The sequence below is a fragment of the Phycodurus eques genome, chromosome 3 (assembly GCF_024500275.1).
Source record: "Phycodurus eques isolate BA_2022a chromosome 3, UOR_Pequ_1.1, whole genome shotgun sequence".
Taxonomy (NCBI): domain Eukaryota; kingdom Metazoa; phylum Chordata; class Actinopteri; order Syngnathiformes; family Syngnathidae; genus Phycodurus; species Phycodurus eques.
In genome coordinates, this window is record NC_084527.1 from 31,339,661 (window position 1) to 31,359,096 (window position 19,436).

At 45.7% G+C, this 19,436-nt stretch overlaps 1 protein-coding gene across 1 annotated transcript in view; it reads left to right on the top strand.

Moving 5' to 3' along the window:
• Nucleotides 1-19,436, top strand: part of adgrd2 (adhesion G protein-coupled receptor D2) — a 68,750-nt gene that overhangs the window by 31,782 nt on the left and 17,532 nt on the right. Inside the window, 4 exon segments of the mRNA XM_061671081.1 lie at nucleotides 1,681-1,834; nucleotides 12,695-12,828; nucleotides 13,334-13,449; nucleotides 16,173-16,293. Coding sequence (XP_061527065.1) covers nucleotides 1,681-1,834; nucleotides 12,695-12,828; nucleotides 13,334-13,449; nucleotides 16,173-16,293 — 525 coding nt within the window.

A 19,436-nucleotide genomic window follows, 5' to 3' on the forward strand; every position in this document is an offset into this window, starting at 1 on the left:
ACTTTGATTTAGAGGTCTTTACCATCATTGTGCTCCTCCACGGTGTTCTAGGTCGCCTCAAGATTGTTTTAGATTTAATAGAAGCAACAGCATTCATGACATTTGACATTTTCCAGGTGAAATTATCCAAACATTCATCAACTGTCATTCACAGTTTGTGGCACAGCAATGGTCTCCATAAACTTAGTGGCGGTGCTCTCATTTATGTACCTTTTCTTAATAGACATAGAGTTTGTCTCAACCTTTGGAAGAATCTGTAATTCAAAGAATACATAAAAATGGTCAGAAATAGCCATATCCTTAATGTCAATTGATAGAATTTCAACATCCTTAGAGATGACCAGGTCTAAGATGTGACCTTGAGTGTGTGTTGGACTCTTAATATGTTGAGAGAGATCAAATGTATCTAGTATAGCAGAGAGTTCTTTAGATTTGTTTTCCATGTTATTGTCAACATGAATGTTAAAGTCTCCCATTATGATAAAATAGTTGTAGTCAGGACAAATAACTGACAGCATTTCCGAAAAATCCTCAGTAAATTTTGTATTGTATCTTGGAGGCCTATAAATTATTAAAACAATAACCTTTGGGTCACCTTTAACTTTATTCAAAAGAGCTAAAATCACCCATTATAATTTCTTTACAAAGGAAAGAAAAACACTCATCCATAAAATCCAAATTATTGGGGCAATCGTTCTGATGTTTTCAGAGGTTGAAGTGGGCATAAGTAAAGATGTCCACATAAATTTTGGTGAAGATCGATCACACATTTCATTGGCTGTGAGAGTTGGCAGGGCTGGAAAGGGGAGTAATTTAGGAAAGAGAGAAAGGGGGGGAAAAAGGAACCAGCTGGGGTGACTTGCGTTGGCCATGACCGCTCACAGCTCACCATCTTCAGAAGTAAATGCAACGACGACCCGCTGAAGAGGACCGAGAAGGGAGGAGCATTAAATGTAGCGCAAATGAAGCAAATGCACCTTTAGCGTGTATAAAATACTCCCACAATCAAACTGGTGCCAGGGACGTGATATAAAAATTCGTTTCACGTCCCTTGTGAATTTAGCATAAGAATTTGTAACTAGTTGCTTGTAATAACTGTATTACGCATGTGACACACTGACATCACCAAACCTTTGCATTACTCTTTTGTGATGCATGCTGTAGAGGGTTTAAACCTGGAGATTGATTTGGCCAGTCTAAAACCTGTAACCATGTAACCAAAGTGGCCCAATTATTTTTTGTACACTCAACAAAAAGTGGTCTGCCCCGTAATACTTTACTGCAAGACTTTGTTTCCTGAACACACATTTCATGAAATAGAAAACACCTCTTTAATATTCAATGTCCAATTAACTTTAAGGGTAACATAGCTGAAGCAGTGATGAGGGTAATATCACCCTGTGTTCAGTAAGCCTTGCTTGATCATGACAACACCATTTTTGTGTGTGACAAACACATAGTCCAGGCTGTGCCACTAATATTATACTGTATGTCGAAAATGTATGATATGGGGTAGGGTAAAATTACTACGTTATCACTGTAAAACTGTTGCTTTAGATGTGTCGTACACAACATCCAATTGCACTGCTGCTAAACAGACATTCAACAGCTAAAACAGATTGAGAATAAAACCACCTGTTTTAACAGCATCATTATTTCTCTACACTTCGATTCTTGCAGGGTGCATGTTTTGTGGTGACAGCATTGCTTCATCTCTTCTTCATGGCCTCTTTTTCCTGGATGCTGGTGGAAGGTTTGCTATTGTGGAGTAAAGTTGTGTCTGTCAACATCAGTGAGGACCGCAGAATGAAATTGTACTACATCATTGGCTGGGGTAAGATGATATTTAATTTCTTACTATTGTCCACCAGTGCAGTTACCAACACAATTGACATTGACATGTTTTGGTCAGGCAGCAAGGTGACCTCCGATGTGAAATAATACAGGATCAGTGTTGGGAAAGTGGCGGCACAGTGGACGACTGGTTAGCACATCTGCTTCACATTTCTGAGGACCCGGGTTCAAATCCGGCCTCGCCTGTGTGGAGTTTGCATGTTCTCCCCACGCCTGTGTGGGGTTTCTCCAAGTACTCCGGTTTCCTCCCACATCCCAAAAACATGCATGGTAGGTTAATTGAAAACTCTAAATTGCCCGAATGGTTGTTTGTTTTTACTGTATGTGCCCTGCGATTGGCTGGCGACCAGTTCACGGTGTACCCCACCTCTTGCCCAGAGTCACCTGCGATAGGCTCCAGCACACCCATGACCCTAGGGAGGATAAGCGGTTCAGAAAAATGTATGAATGGATGGATGTTTTGGTCAGTCGGGGAGAGGGGTTGTGCTCATAAGTTTGATTACACAGGCAGAATTTGTACGACGGGTACAGTTCTTTAAAGAGAACATGAAGGTGAAACACATTTAATTTTATTTTAATGGGATTTAAATTAAAATGTCAAGCATTTCAGAAAAGCATTATCATTAAACAAAACATAACCATAAAGAAATAAATGATGGTTGTTGTTCAGTCATCAGTCGTATTTGAAAAAACAATATTTCACAAATTCTGCCAGGGTATGTAAACATATGAGCACGACTGTACATATATGGAGTCATATGTACCCCTGTCATATTGGAATGAAACTGTAGGCTACACATTTTTCATAACCTCTAGATGGCGGCATACATTTATAAAATGTGAAAGTGTTTTCCATTTTCCCCTATACCTATGTATAATCCTCACTATTGACTTTTGACACTTTTTTGGAGAAAAAAATGCACATTATACAAGAGAAATTACGGTATGTCCCTTGACGGCCCCTTAAACTTGTTAAACCTCACTTGTCCCGTCCACACATGTACGTCAGTAGAAGTTGGCAAAGTTAAATAGTGAAAAATCAAAGCATGTAAACATCATTAACAACATAATTTAATTATCTTTCCAACTACATTAAGGGTGCCCATCTGCGGCACAGGGCATACTCTAAAATTAACAATTGCTCAGAGTGGAGGTGGAGACAGTTTTGAGTATTGATACATGGAATGTGGGATGAATTTTTAGAGACTGGGGAAGTTTCAGCTGAACCGATGTGGGATTGATCATTTTAGTAATAGGGAAAAGACCAATGAAGTGCGGAGTGAGTTTGCGTGATTCCGTCTGGAGCGGGAGGTCATGGGAAGAAAGCTAAACCGACTGAACCACCTTGTACTTAGGTGTAGGAGAGCGATGAAGGTCCACAAGCCATTTGTTTCTTTTGGCGGACCGGGTCATCTTTCCACATGGCCTGGACCCTTTTGAGGTGATCCTTAACTGCGGGAACCGCCTGCTCCTGTTCCTTAAATAAAGGAGGCTGGAAACCGTAGCAGGCCATGACCGGGAACATACAAGTAGCGGAGCTGGTGAGGGAGTTGTGGGCGTACTCAATCCATGGGAGGAATGAGCTCCAGGAGGAGGGGTTGTGTGCAGCAACAAACGGAGGGCTGATTCCAGGGACTGATTCGCCCGCTCCGTCTAGCCGTTGGTCTACGGATGGTATCCTGAGCACAAGCTGGCTGCTGCACCCACCGCTTTACAGAATTCCTTCCAGACCAGGAATGAGAACTGAGGACCTCGTCAATAGGGATACCTTGGAGTCTAAAGACATGCTGGACAAGGAGGTTAGCAGTTTCGAACGCAGATGGTAGTTTGGGGAGGGGTACGTAATGGACATATTAGGAAAAGCGATCAACAATAGTGAGAATGATAGCGTTACCTTCAGAGGGGGGTTCAGAGCGATATGGGACCAAAGGCGGGTTGAGATAGGCAAGAGACCAGCTGGGGGCAGGTGTGAAGACTTCCCTCAGGCACAGCCGGAGAAGGCTTGGACGAACTCCTGGGTGTCTTTACCAAGGCTGGACCACCAGAAGTGCTGCCGGATTAATTGAATGGTGCGGGTGATGCAGGGATGACAAGTGAGTTTGGAGTTTTGGGACCACTGAATGACGTCAGAGCCTGCGGAATCGGGTACAAACATGCTGTTTGGAGGCCCGGTCTTGGGATCCGGGTGAGTCTTTTGAGCCTCGTTAACCACCTGTTCGATTTTCCAAGTGGCTGCTCCTACGAAGCACGAGGAAGGAAGGATAGTTTCCTGTTCTTCAGGACTGGGCGTGGGGTGGGGTGGGGGGGGGGGGGGGGTTTGCTATTTCGGGAACCAGGACTGAAGGAGAGACTGAAATTAAACCTGCTCAAGAAGAGGGCACAGCGAGTTTGTCGGGGATTAAGGCGTTTGGCGGAACTGAGGTAAGCGAGATTCTTGTGGTCAGTCCAAATGATAAATGGCAGTTCAGTCCCCACCAGCCAGTGCCTCCACTCTTCCAAGGCCCATATAATGGCCAGCAGCTCTCAGTTGCTGACGTCATAGTTCCTCTCGGCAGGGGACAGGCGACCATGAACTGGAGGGAGGGGTCGGAGTGGCGAAGAATGTGAGCACTGGTGAACAGGGTCTAGAGTTGACTGAATGCTTGGGATGCTGCCGGGGTCCACTGAAAGGAGGAGCGGGTGGATGTGAGGCTGGTGAGGGGAATAGCGGCCTTGTTGTAAGTAGGGATGAATCGACGGTAGAAGTTGGCGAATCCAAGGAAAGGTAGTTCTTTGCGGTTGGTGGGAGTGGGCCAGTTAACGACTGCTTGGATCTTGGCAGTGTCCGGTTGTAGTTGTCCTTTGGAGATGATGTAGCCTGTGTATGGAGGAGAGGTGGAATTCACACTTTTCGGGTTTGACATACAGGCGATTTTCAAGGAGGCGCTCGAGGACTTGGCACAACTCATCGTCTGCGATGTTCTTCAGGGGAGCGGGTAAAAATGAGAATGTCATCCAAATTAACAAAAACAAACCGGTTCAACATATCACAAAGATCGTCATTAATGAAGGTTTGGAAGACAGCAGGGGCGTTGGTTAATCCAATCGGCATGACTTGGTGTTCAAAGTGGGGTATTGAAAGCAGTTTTCCATTCATCCCCCTCTCGGATACGGATGAGGTGGTAGGCGTTTCGTAGGTCCAATTTGGTGAATATCTGGGCGTGACAGAGGGGTTCAAACGAGGGATCGATGAGGGGAAGCGGAGAGTTATTTGTCACGGTGATGTCATTGAGTCCACGATATTCGATACATGGGCGGAGAGTGGTGTCTTTCTTTTCAACAAAAAAGTCACTGCTGGAGATGAGGAAGGTCGAATGAGTCCGGAAACCAGAAAGTCGTGGATATAGTCCTCCATTGCCTTTTTCTCAGGTCGGGAAAGGTTGAAGAGACGGCTGGAGGGAAGAGGGGCCCCCAGCAGCAGATTAATTGAGCGGTGGGGGGGTAGAGAAATGGCCAGGTCTTTACAAACACCGGCGAGAGATCATGATATTTCTCAGGGACTTGGGAGAGGTCAACAGGTGTGGAAGAGCGTGGTGTTTTACCACAGGGTGGTACAGCTGACAGCAGGCATTGCGAGTGGCAGTGAGGGCTCCATCCGGTGATTGCCAAGTGCGTCCAGTCTATGGTGGAGTTGTGTTTTTTGGCTAGGTAATTCTGAGGACTAATGGGGTGCCAGGGGAAGGGATAACAAAAAGAGAGATGTTCTCGCTGTGATTTCCGTAAATGAGCAAGGTGAATGGCACTGTTTGGTGGGTGACAGGGGAGATGATTCGGCCATTCAGGGCTGTGACTTTCTTGGGAGACGTGAGCGGTTGGAGAGTGAGTTGGAGCTGATGTATTATACCTTCATGAATGAAACTATCGTCTGAACCGGAATCAATTAGAGCAACTTTGGGTGTGTTGTGAGCTGAACCTAGAATGCAAGCAGGGACGGCCCAAGCTTTCTTTCCAATCGCAGTGCACATATAAACAAACAACCATTCACACTCACATTCACACCTATGGGCAAATTAGAGTTTTCAATCAACATACCATGCATTTTTTTTTTCCATGCATGATTTTTTTGGGGATGTGGGAGGAAACCGATGTACCAGAAGAAAACCAATGCAAGGCACGGGGGGAACATGCAAACTCCACACAGGTGTGGCCGCATTTGAACCCGGGTCCTCAGAATTGTGAGGCAGATGTGCTAACCAGTCATCACCGTGCAGTACATGTTGAAATTACATAAATTCAAAGGACTGTTTTTTCAGTGTAGTGAGTTCCACTAACATGCTGTTGTCCACTCGCTGGCAGTTGTTAAAGCTTTTCATACTCACCAGTGACACTGATAAAGACATGATGAGATAATGGCATTACGAAAATGTTTTTCATATACATGTAGTTATGTATTATTATTATATATTTATTATGAAAGACCAAAATTATTCAGTATTAGCTGTCACACTTACGATTCAAATGCTCTCATACTGTCAGGAGTGTACAAGCTGTGTGTGAATGATCCCAAGAATTAATATAGTGTTTTACTAAACAAGAGATGCACGATAAACATGGTAACAAATAATATGAAAGTACAACCAAAAAGCAACAACAAAAAAGGTATTTAAACCAACAATAATCAAAGGGCATGCTGGTGGGCAGAGCCTCAGCGGAAATAAGTAGTCAAATGAACAGTAAATCCTACACAAAGATATAAGGCAAACTACAACGGCAAAATTGTACTCAAGTTAAAATACAATAGGAGTACGGACATACCACTGAACCATGGACAGGGGCCTCAAAACTCGGAATACTAGAAATATGAAAGACCAGTGGTAGTAAGCAGAAGGAATAATCTGATAACTCCTTTCCGCCACTGCTGGGCTTTAAACTCCATAGAATGAAATAGTTTGCAGGTGCATCTACGCCGACTTCGCCCACAAACGCTCACTGAGGGAATTGAAAGACAATCAAACCAAATGACAACTTGGAACATAACACCAACTACGAACATAACACATACTGTACACTCTACTGAAAAACACTCATACACAATACTGAAATTCTTCGCTCACAAACACTTGTCAAATGCTCTCATAAATACTAGTCAAATGCTCTCGTAAGAACAACTGAATGTCTTGCTCTCATAAACAACTCAAACACACTCACGAACGCATGACACTGACGCTAACACACATGTGAGTCATGCTCATGCGCTCAAGTCCCTGGCACTCATGCGGGCATGTCAATTACGCTCATGCGCGCATGTCGATCGCGTTCGAGCACACGTCACGCCCAGACTTCCCTCTCCCCAGCCACTTCATCAAGCTCTTCCGGGGGGGATCCCGAGGCGTTCCCAGGCCAGCTGAAAGACGTAGTCTCTCCAGCGTGTCCTGGGTCGTCCCCGGGGTCTCCTCCCGGTGGTACATGCCTGGAACACCTCACCGGGGAGGCGTCCAGGGGGCATCCGAATCAGATGCCTCAGCCACCTCATCTGGCTCCTCTCGATGTGGAGGAGCAGTGGCTCTACTCTGAGATCCTCCCGGATGACCCAGTTTCTCTCCCTATCTCTAAGGGAGAGCCCGGACACCCTGTGGAGGAAACTCATTTTGGCCACTTGTATCTGGGATCTTGTTCTTTCGGTCACAACCCACAGCTCGTGACCATAGGTGAGGGTAGGAACGTAGATCGACCGGTAAATTGAGAGCTTCGTCTTTTGGCTTAGCTCCTTCTTTACTACAACAGACCGATTCAAAGTCCACATCACTGCAGATGCTGCACCGATCCACCTGTTGATCTCCCGTTCCATTCTTCCCTCACTCGTGAACAAGACCCCAAGATACTTGAACTCCTCCACTTGGAGCAGGATCTCATCCCCGACCTGGAGAGGGTATGCCACTCTTTTTCGACTGAGGACCATGGTCTCAGATTTGGAGGTGCTGAGTCTCATCCCAGCTGCTTCACACTCGGCTGCGAACTGCTCCAGTGAGAGATGGAGATCATGGCTTGATGAAGCCAACAAAACAACATCATCTTCAAAAAGCAGAGATGCAATACTGAGGCCACCAAACCGGAGCCCCTCTCTGCCTCGGCTGTGCCTTGAAACTTGAAATTCTGTCCATAAAAGTTCAACAGAATCGATGACAAATGGCAGCTTTGGTGGAGTCCAACCCTCACTGGAAACGAGTCCGACGTACTGCCGGATATGCGGACCAAACTCTGACTGCGGTCGTACAGGGACCGAACAGCCCGCATCAAGGGGTTCGGTACCCCATACTCCCGAAGCACCCCCCACAGGACTCCCCGAGGGACACCATCGAACGCCTTCTCCAAGTCCACAAAACACATGTAGTCTGGTTGGGCGAACTCCCATGCACCCTCGAGGACCCTGCTGAGGGTGTAGAGCTGGCCCACTGTTCCACGGCCAGGACGAAAACCACACTGCTCCTCCTGAATCTGAGATACGACTTCCCGATGGACCATCCTCTCCAGCACCACTGAATAGACCTTACCAGGGAGGCGGAGGAGTGTGATTCCTCTTTAAAAAGGGAGACCACCACCCCAGTCTGTCAATCCAGTCTGCCAATCCAGAGGCACTGTCCCCGATGTCCACGCGATGTTGCAGAGGCGTGTCAACCAGGACAGCCCCACAACATCCAGAGCCTTTAGGAACTCTGGGCGAATCCCATCCACCCCCAAGGCCTTGCCTCTGAGGAGCTTTTTAACCACCTCGCTGACCTCAAACCCAGAGATAGGAGAGCCCACCTCAGAGAACCCAGACTCTGCTTCCTCATGGGAAGGCGTGTCGGTGGAATTGAGGAGGGCTACGAAGTATTCTCCCCACCGGCTCACAACGTCCCGAGTCGAGGTAAGCAGCACCCCATCCCCACTATACACAGTGTTGGTGGTGCACTGCTTCCCCGCCGCCGGATGGTGGACCAGAAATTTCTCGAAGTCGTCTGGAAGTCTTTCTCCATGGCCACACCGAATTGCTCCCATACCCGAGTTTTTGCTTCAGCGACACCAAAGCTGCATTCCGCTTGCCCAGCTGGTACCCATCAGCTGCCTTAGGAGTCCCACAGGCCAAAAAGGCCCGATAGGACTCCTTCTTCAGCTTGACGGTATCCCTCACCGTCGGTTTCCACCAACGGGTTCGGGGATTGCCGCCACGACAGGCACCGACAACCTTACGGCGGCAGCTCCAGTCGGCCGCCTCAGGAATGGAAGCGCGGCACAATACGTTTGTGCCTGCCACGTCGGACCGGCATCTTCCCCCACCATCGAAGCCAACTGACCACCAGGTGGTGATCATGTCCACGCGATGTTGCAGAGGCCACCAGGTGGTGATCAGTTGACAGCTCCGCCCCTCTCTTCACCCGAGTGTCCAAGACATGCGGCCGCAAGTCCGATGACACGACCACAAAGTCGATCATTGAACTGCAACCTACGGTGTCTGCTGTCAAGTGCACGTGTGGACACCCTTAGGCTTGAACATGGTGTTCATTATGGACAATACGTGATGAGCACAGAAGTCCAATAACAGAACACAGCTCGGGTTCTGAACGGGGGGGGGGGCGTTCCTCCCAATCACGCCCTTCCAGGTCTCACTGTCATTGCCCACGTGAGCATTGAAGTCCCCCAGCAGAACGATGGAGTCCCCAGCGGGAATGCTCTCCAGCACCCCCTCCAAGGACTCCAAAAAGGGTGGGTACTCTGAACTGCTAGGCATAGGCACAAACAACAGTCAGGACCCGTACCCCCACCCGTAGGCGGAGGGAGGCTACCCTCTCATCCACCGGGGTGAACCCCAACGTACAGGCGCCGAACCGGGGGGCAATAAGTATACCCACACCTGCTCTCACCGTGGGCATCTCCAGAGTGGAAGAGAGTCCAATCCCTCTCGAAAGGACTGGTACCAGAGCCCAAGCTGTGTGTGGAGGCGAGTCCGAATATATCTAGTTTGAACATCTCGACCTCACACACCAGCTCGGGCTCCTTCCGTGCCAGAGAGGTGACATTCCATGTCCCTAGAGCCAGCTTCTGTAGCCAGGGATTGGATCGCCACGGTCCCTGCCTTCGGCCACCGCCCAGCTCGCACTGGACCTGACCCCTGTGGCCCTTCCCATAGGTGGTGAGCCCATGGGATGGGGGACCCATCTTACCCTTTCGGGCTGTGCCCGGCCGGGCCCGTGGGTGCAGGCCCAGCCACCAGGCACTCGCCTTCGAGCCCCACCTCCAGGCCTGGCTCCAGAGGGGGGGCCCCGGTGACACGCATCCAGGCAAGGGAAACCTCAATCCATTTATTTTTCATCATAGGAGTCTTTTAGCCTTGCTTTGTCTGGTCCCTCACCTAGGACCTGTTTGCCATGGATGACCCTACCAGGGGCGTGAAGCCCCAGACAACTTAGCTACGAGGATCATTGGGACACACAAACCCATCCACCACAATAAGGTGACGGCTTCCAGGAGGGATACGCTCATGCACACATGTCAATCACGCTCACACGCGCATGTCAATCACGCTCATGCCTACATGTCAATCATGCTCACGCGTCCATGTCAGTCAGAATTACGCACGCATGTTGATTATGGTCACGTGAATAGTTTCAATATTAATTTAGGTATGGCCACTTCCTCATTCATTACCTGACCCATTGCGTGGGTTCAGTTCCCACTCAGTGATGGTGTGAAAGTGAGTCTGAATGGTTGTCCGTCTCGTCAGTATATGTGCCCATTTACTGGCTGGCGACCACTTCAAGGTATAATCCACCATTTGCCCAAAGTTAGCTGGGATAGGCTCCAGCACCCCGTGACATGGAAAATGATAAGCTATTTAGAGAATGGATGGATGGATTAATACTATCAGTATAGCATGCAACAATGTGAAAAAAAAGAAATCTTCCCTGAAGTGTAATGTGTTTTGTCCTTTTCCTTTCGGGCCTCCTTGATATATATATATATATATATATATATATATATATATATATATATATTTGCTGTATCCCTTATCCTCACTAGGGTCGCGGGCGTGCTGGAGCCTATCCCAGTTGACTTTGGGCGAGAGGCGGGGTACACCCTGAACTGGTCGCCAGCCAATCGCAGGGCACATAGAAACAAACTTCCGTTCTGACTCACATTCACACCTATGGGGAATTTAGAGTCTTTAATCAACTATCATGCATGTTTTTGGGATGTGGGAGGAAACCAGAGTAACCGGAGAAAACCCACACAGGCATGGGGAAAACATGTAAACACCACACAGCCGAGGCCGGATTTGAACCCGTGTCCTCAGAACTGTGAGGCGGATGTGCTAACCAGTCTCACACCATTCCATATGCAGTATATATGTGCTGGGAAGCGAGATCGCATGTCGATGTTCAAGCTACTCACTATTATTACTACTTACAGCCTAGACTTTGGAAGTTGAGAGGGGTTTGATTTCACTCTGCACATACTTGCCACCAAAGAGAGGTAACAGTGAGTTGTGGGTTATTAATGCTCCCTTGTCACAAGTTGGTGCCATTACCGGTGAACGTGAGGATTTGTTCCCCATGCCTTCAGGGTCAGGAACTGGATCTGACGTTTACATGGCAAACAGCAATTCATAGTAGCTATACTGTATGTCTTTAGAGTCCCTTGGTAAAGCACTGGAAGGTGGTGGAGGAAGGTGGAAGGAGGTCTTGTTCTACTGGGAGACTTTCACATTTACAGTATGTTGGCACTGACAGTGTGACCTTTTATTCTGTTCTACATAAATCTGGCCAAGTACTGTACCCTTGCCATGATACTGGAAGCTGCATGGGAGCCGACCAGTTCACATGTACTGTACATTGTGGATTTGGAAGGCATTCGACAAGGGGCACCCCTTGTAGTGTTCTGTTGAGGTGCTCCAGGAGGATGGGACCCAGGGGCTCTCTCTATAAGCCATTCGCTCACTGTATAACCTGAGCTTAGGCTTGGACTCTTCCAGAAGTATTGGAAATATTTTTTGTTTCTGCAGCATGTTGAGGCTCGACCATCAAGATAATGCAAGGACCTTGATCATTCAGGATGCAGTCTGAAGAGAGCCACTACTCTTCCACATTGAGAGGAGGCATTTGAGCATGCCTAGGCATTTATTTCAGAAACCTCCTGAACCCTTACTGGGTGAGATGTTCGGGCATGTCGAACCTGGATGAGAACGTAGGGCAAAACTGGGAAATGGTGGACAGACTCATGTCTCACATCTGGTTTGGGAACATCTCGTAGTCCTCCCAGTCCGATTGGAGGAGGTGGTGAGAGACAGAAAAGTCTCCTTTAGAGTACTCGTACATCATAATTTGCCAGAGCACTAAAATAATAATAATAATAATCATAATAATAGTAAATAAGTGGTTGTAGCTTTGATCGTGCTTACACAAACCTACAAAATCTACTTAGAAATGTATAGTGCAAAGTGAGTATTAACATGCATAATGTGAAAAGACATGCTTTTTTGAAATTGTTGTTTTATGGCAACCTTAACCCAGTCTGCAGCCTTTGTAAAACATCCTGCAGCTGTCCATGTTCATGTCCCTAATTGTGTCACTATGTGTTATATCGCATGAGGAAAAGAGAACAGAATGTGAATAAGCACAACAAGATTGAGATGTTTCCTGTAGCTCTCCATGCAGATGTGCTGAGTGTTAGACAAAATAGGCTTGGCGATGAAGAACAGACTAAATAGTCCAATCATGAGATCCCAAGGCAGTCACTGTTCTGTAAATATGTCTTTAAACATGTTGCATATTTTATTCTAACACCACAGCCATGCTTAATGTGCTTTTATTGAATTGTTTTGCAGGACTACCTGTTCTAATAGTTGTTGTGACACTGTCAGCTACAGTGAATGAGTACAAGGCCGATGGACACTGCTGGCTCAATCTAAAGACTGGCACAATTTGGTCTTTTGTGGGACCTGTGATATTTGTTTTGGCGGTATGTGGTTCCATTTAATCCCCAAGAATTTATACATCTTTGTGTGTGCACCTGTGTGTGCGTGTGCGTGCGTGCGTGTGCATGCGTGTCTGTTTCATTCTGTGCATGGGTATGTGATATCAGTAATTATTTTGGAAATTGTGTGATTATATTTGCTATAGGCTAGATTTCCTTTGTATTGCATGAAAAAGAGGTGAGAGAGTGAAAGATGCCTGCAATAGATATGTATTTGTGGGTGTTCTATGTACTGCTCTAAGGCTCTATGATAATTCTCTGCCTTTGACCCCGAATGCAAAATCTTTTTAGACTGAGTTTCAGAAATTATTAAAGATTAATATAAAAAAAAGTGATCACTGCAGAAGGCACAAAAGATTGTGCACCTGTTGGAGTATTCGTAAGAAGGCAAGCCTTCTCGTGTCTCTCAATGTTTGCTTGAGGCCAAGTGGAGCTATGTAATCAGTTTTCTTTTTTTTGAGACGATGCTAATGCTGTCATCCACTTGCAGGTCAATTCAGTTGTGTTGTGTCGGGTTGTCATGGTGACTGTTTCCAGCGCCCGTCGTCGTGCTAAGATGCTCAGTCCAAGCGCAGCATCAAAAATGCAGACCTTTGACCTCACCTGGTAAGCTACAATAGAAATGCAATTTATCCCTGACATTATTTTTCTTGTCCCACTTGTGTGTGCACTATGTGTATGTCTTCCTTCCAGGGAAGAACAAACCCTTAGACACACAAAGATGATGTTTCCTTGTTATTCCCTCAAACTATGTTCAATAGAGACAGTGGAGAGATTAAGAGCTGTGGGAGTTGTTCAACCTTATCAGCTTAACACCTGGTCCCAGTACAACATACTCTTCATGTATAACACTTAACGCTAACTGTGTTATTTATGTTAGGGCCAACCAGAAACACACAAACAGTGCCTTAACTCTAAGTTATGAGGTAAAGAGTGAATAGAAAGGTCAAGTTATTGTCAGAATTTAGTGAATGGTCGTTTTTGAAGAAAGTAGCTTTTTGTTAAATTACAATGAAACACTTCTGGATTTAGACACACAAAAGATGTCTTGTGAAATCAAGAAACCTATTGCACCTATGTTTTAGGCTGCAGGCTATAGAAGCTAAGCAGCAGTTTCATTATGGTTACATGATGACAGTACTATTTGGGGATTTTCACAATATTGTCACACCTTTGCCACAAAGTTTTAGGGGGCTACCTGTGATCCAGTTCTGGCAAGCAAACATACAGGTTAAATACAATTTTCATGGCCATTCTTAATCCATCCATCCATTCTGAGCCGCTTATCCTCACAAGGGGGAGCGCTGGAGCCTATCCCAGCTATCATCGGACAGGAGGCGGGGAACACCCTGAACTGATTGCTAGCCAATCGCAGGGCACATATAAACAAACAAGTCACTAGTAACTATAGCAGAACACAGTATACTATAAATATGCAGTATACACAAAACTCAGGAAATATATGTAAAATAAAATAATTTCACACATCCTAGACCTCTGAATAATCCCTGCTTCGTTTAGATTATTTATTTATTTATTTATTCATTCATTCATTTGGTGTGAGTTGTGGTGCGGTGATTTATAAAATGACCCGACTTGCACTTAACACAAATGAGCCTGTTCGCTTTCTTAAAACATAGTAGTATTTGGGGTTTAGGTAGGGGGGTGATCCTATAAAAACCTTTGGATTTGTATAATATTTGTGGGAACAGTTTGGAATGGCAAGGTCCATAAAGTCATGCGTAGAGGAGTTTGGTGTGGAACATCTTATCTACCCTACCGGGAGCCCTGAACACAGCCCCAACATTTATTTATTGATTTATTTAGCAATTAGCATACAACTCAGGACATATTGCTGAGTCTAATGGCTGTGGAGACGCTATATTCTGTTCTACCATTCAGCCAAATGTCCTTCAGCACAACATGGAACATACCACGACGCCATCCCCACTGTAATTGTGTGTTTTCATTCCTTCACAAACAGGCTAAAAGTCTGTGCCAGCATAAGAGTGTTATGTGCACTCTGGAGATAGAAACGAATTTTGAACATAATAGAGAGTAAAGTGAGTTCTGGCTTTGTCCTTGGAGATACAGCACTATCTAAAAACTCAATCTCCTCCCCAGGTGCAGCAATGTGACAACAATAGTGGTCTGAACAAAAGAAACAGTTTTTTGCCACATCCATTAAAATGGTTAGGCGATGTGTTCATCCATCCATTTTCTACCGCTTATCTGAGGTCGGGTGGAGGGGGCAGTAGCTATAGCAGGGATGCCCAGACTTCCCTCTCCCCAGCCACTTCATCCAGCTCTTCTGAAGGGATCCCGAGGCGTTCCCAGGCCAGCCAAAAGACATAGTCTCTCCAGCGTGTCCTGGGTCTCCTCCCAGTGGGAGCTGTCCGGAACACCTCACCGGGGAGGCGTCCGGGAGGCATCCGAATCAGATGCCCCAGCCACCTCATTTGGCTCCTCTCGATATGGAGGAGCATCGGATGACCGAGCTTCTCACCCTATCTCTAAGGGAGAGCCCGGACACCCTGCGGAGGAAACTCATTTCGGCCGGGATCTTTCCTTCTTTCATCTTGTTCTTGACCCACAGCTCGTGCCCATAGGTGAGTGTAGGAATGTAGATTGACCGGTAAATTGAGAGTTTCACCTTTTGGCTGAGCTCCTTCTTTACCACAGCGGACTGATACAAAGTCTGCATCACTGCGGACACTGCACCGATCCGCCTGTCGTTCTCCCGTTCCATTCTTCCCTCACTCGTGAACAAGACCCCAAGATACTTGAACTCCTCCACTTGGAGCAGGATCGTCCAGGAAAGAGCACTCCACCCTTTTCCGACTGAGGACCATGGTCTCAGATTTGGAGGTGCTAATTCTCATCCAAGCCGCTTCACACTCGGCTGCGAACCGCTCCAGTGAGAGTTGGAGATCACGGCTTGATGAAGCCAACAGAGCCACATCATCTGCAAAAAGCAGAGATTCAATAACGAGGGGATGTATACGCTCCACAATTATTGAAAAACTGATTGCAAAAAAAATAAAAAATGTTCAGGGCATGAACATGGGTAACTATTCAGAGAAGATATCGATGATTTAAATATGTATTTTACAAGAAAACTTCCAAATACATCAGAAACATTTGTCGTTTTTTCTACAGTATAATAGGAAGTGTGTAAAATGGAAAAAAACAGAAATCATCATTATTATTACTACTGAGGCATCAAATGTTGCCATAACAAAGAATATTTGGGCCATTTTGAAAGGCTTTAAATAATATTAGACCTGCTTTTAGTTTATTAATTAGTGCACTTTCTACCTTGCTTCCAGGGCTGTGACTCGACCAGTTCTCATTCTCCTGCCTGTTCTGGGCCTAACCTGGCTCTGTGGAGTACTGGTCCACCTGTCTGTTGTAATTGCCTATATCTTCAGCGCTCTCAATGCCTTCCAAGTAAGCAAAGTTTCATTTTTTTGGTATGTTTTGTTCAACAATCTGCAAATTGATGACCTGTGCTTTCCCATTAAATTGCAAAAATACCTAGTTTGCAATATGCATGTTTTGAGATTGGCAGGGAAGATTTAAAGTTCTAGATTTAAGCAAAAAAATCAAATGAAAGTACAAGGACATTGGCCTGTATATTGCCGATTTGCACCATGTAAAAATAGCTACTAATTTGAATATTAGCAATTTTATTCCCTTATGACTCAATGATACTTAGTGTAGAAGCTCAAACCCTACGTTGAGGAGCCAGCCGTTACAAGCTGATCAGCTGGTAACTTCCACCACTTACAAGCGATCCAGACCATTCTCTGCATAATCTTGAGAGGTTTTCCCACCCTGCTTTCTCTGGCATTATATACACAAGAAACCCCGCCTGCCTGGAAGACAGACACTGAAATCTTCAATCAGACTGTTTTTTGCTGAGAAACTGGCAAAGCCTGGACAATATGGCCCATGAAGAAAACAAGTTTGACACTCTTAGCTGATCAGCTGTCTCCAGTTTTCATGTAGCTCTTCAATAGTTCTCTAGAACTGTGTGCAGTCCCATTCTACTTCAAACACTGCACCATCATCCCAGTCCCCAAGAAACTTGAAATTACAATATTCTAGCCTATCCCAGCTATTAAAATTGCAATACTGAATGACTAAAGGCCTGTCACTCTGTCATCTGTGGGTGGTCATGAAGTCCTTTGAACGCCTTGGTGTTATATCACCTGAAGAACGTCACAGGGCACGTGCTGGACACCCTGCAGTTTGTCTTTCGAGCAAATAGGATATGAATGTGAGGGACAGTCGTGGCATAGGATTCCCTGAAGTCCACGATCATCGCTACGGTCTTGAATGTGTTCAGCTCCAGGTCATGCCAATATAGTGCTGCACCATGGAGCTGCACTTCATGCTGGAACACCTCAACAGAGCAGGGACCTACACGAGGATCTTTTTCATGTCCCTCAGGTCTGCATTCAACACCATCGTCCTTGAACTCCTCAGCTCAGCATTTCTCCTGCAATCTGCTAGTGGAGTCACAGCTTTCTGAGGAAGAACAGAGCAGATGAGGCTAGTGGAAACCACCTCATCAACAGGTACCATCAGTATAGGGGCCTACCAATGATTGGTCCTTTCTCCACTGCTCTTTCCTCTTTACATGAAAGACTGCACTTCAATGCATCCCGCTGTCAAACTCCTGAAGTTGGCAAATGACACCACAGTCATCGGCCTCATCAACAACAGCGATGAGAAGACATCATAGCGTTAGAATGACATTTACAATAAAACATTCTGACAGGCTTGAAAAATATGTAATCGCTCTTGATCAACAAAACCTGTGGCAACAGGCCAAAATCAAACAATCACATCATTCTTAACAAGTTCCACATTTCTTACAAAGTCCTCCTCCTCACCTACAAATCCCTCCATGCTCCACTCCCCCAATAACTTTAAGAGCTTCTTTACCTGCACACGTCATTCATGAACCTCAGTCTCCTTTCTGTCCTTTGCACTAGGCTGTGGACATTCTGGAACAGAGCGTTTAGTGTAGCAGTTCCCACCCTCTGGATTCTCTTCCTTCTGATATACGCAATCCCCCAACCCTAAAAAACACATCTTTTCATCAAGACTTTCCCCCAATACAATGTTTCAAAATAAATGTAAATATCAGACAAAGGTGACCCAAGAAATCTTAAAATGCAGTTTTTAAATGGTGATTTTATTGATTAAAGAAAAACAATATTCAAATCCACCTGGGCTTTTGTAAAAAAAAAAAAAAAAAAAAAAAAGAAAATGCCCTCTAAACCTCATAGCTGGGTTGGGCCATCCTCAGCAGCAACAACCGAAATCAAGCCTTTTTTATAACTGGCAATGAGTCTTTTACATCTCTTTGGAGATGTTTTGGCCCACTCTTCCTTGCAGAATCATTATAATTCAGCAACACTGGAGGGTTTTCGAAAATGAACACACAGAATTATAATTAGATTCAAGTCCGGACTTCAATGAAGCCACTCCAAAACCTTTTTTTTTTTTTTTTTTTTTTTTTAAAAAAAAGCCATTCAGAAAATGACTTTTGGTTGGTGTGTTTCGGATTGGTGTCCTGCTGCAGATCCCAAGTGCACTTCAACTTGAGGTCATGAACTAATGATCAAACATTCTACTTCAGGATTTTCTGTTAAACAGCAGAATTCCTCAATCACAGCAAGTCGTCCAGGTCCTGAAATAACAAATCAGACCAAGACCATCACACTTCCACCACCATGTTTGACTGCTGGTATGATGTTATTCTTCTGAAATGCTGTGTTCAATTTAAGGAGACACACACTTTCCATTCATCCATCCATTTTCTGAACTGCTTATCCTCACGCGGGTTACGGGCAGGAGGCGGGTTACACCCTGAACTGGGCACATATAAACAAACAACCATTCGCACTCATGTTCACACTTACGTGCAATCTAAAGTCTTCAATTAACCTATCATGCATGTTTGTAGGATGTGGGAAGAAACCAGAGTACCCGGATAAAACCCACACAGGCACGGGAAGAACATGAAAACTCCACACAGGCGAGGCAAGATTTGAACCCAGGTCCTAAGAAGTCCGAAGTCGTCCACCGTGGCACCTCACATCTGCCAAAAAGTTTAATTTTCGTCTCGTCAATCCACTCAATATTCTCCCAAAAGTCTTAGCAATCATTCAGATGGTTAGTCTGCAAAAGTAAGACGAGCCTTTATGTTCCTTTCTGTCAGCTGTGGTTTACGCCTTGGAACTCTGCCATGGGTGCCATTTTTGCCCAGTCAATTCCTTACTGTTGAGTCATGAACACTAAACTTAACTGAGCCAAGGGAGGACTACAGTTCTTTAGATGTTGCCCTGGGTTCTGTCGGTGGACGACTGGTTAGAGCGTCAGCCTCACAGTTCTGAGGACCCGGGTTCAATCCCCGGCCCCGCCTGTGTGGAGTTTGCATGTTCTCCCCGTGCCTGCGTGGCTTTTCTCCGGGCACTCCGGTTTCCTCCCACATCCCAAAAACATGCATTAATTGGAGACTCTAAATTGCCCGTAGGCATGACTGTAAGTGAGAATGGTTGTTTGTTTCTATGTGCCCT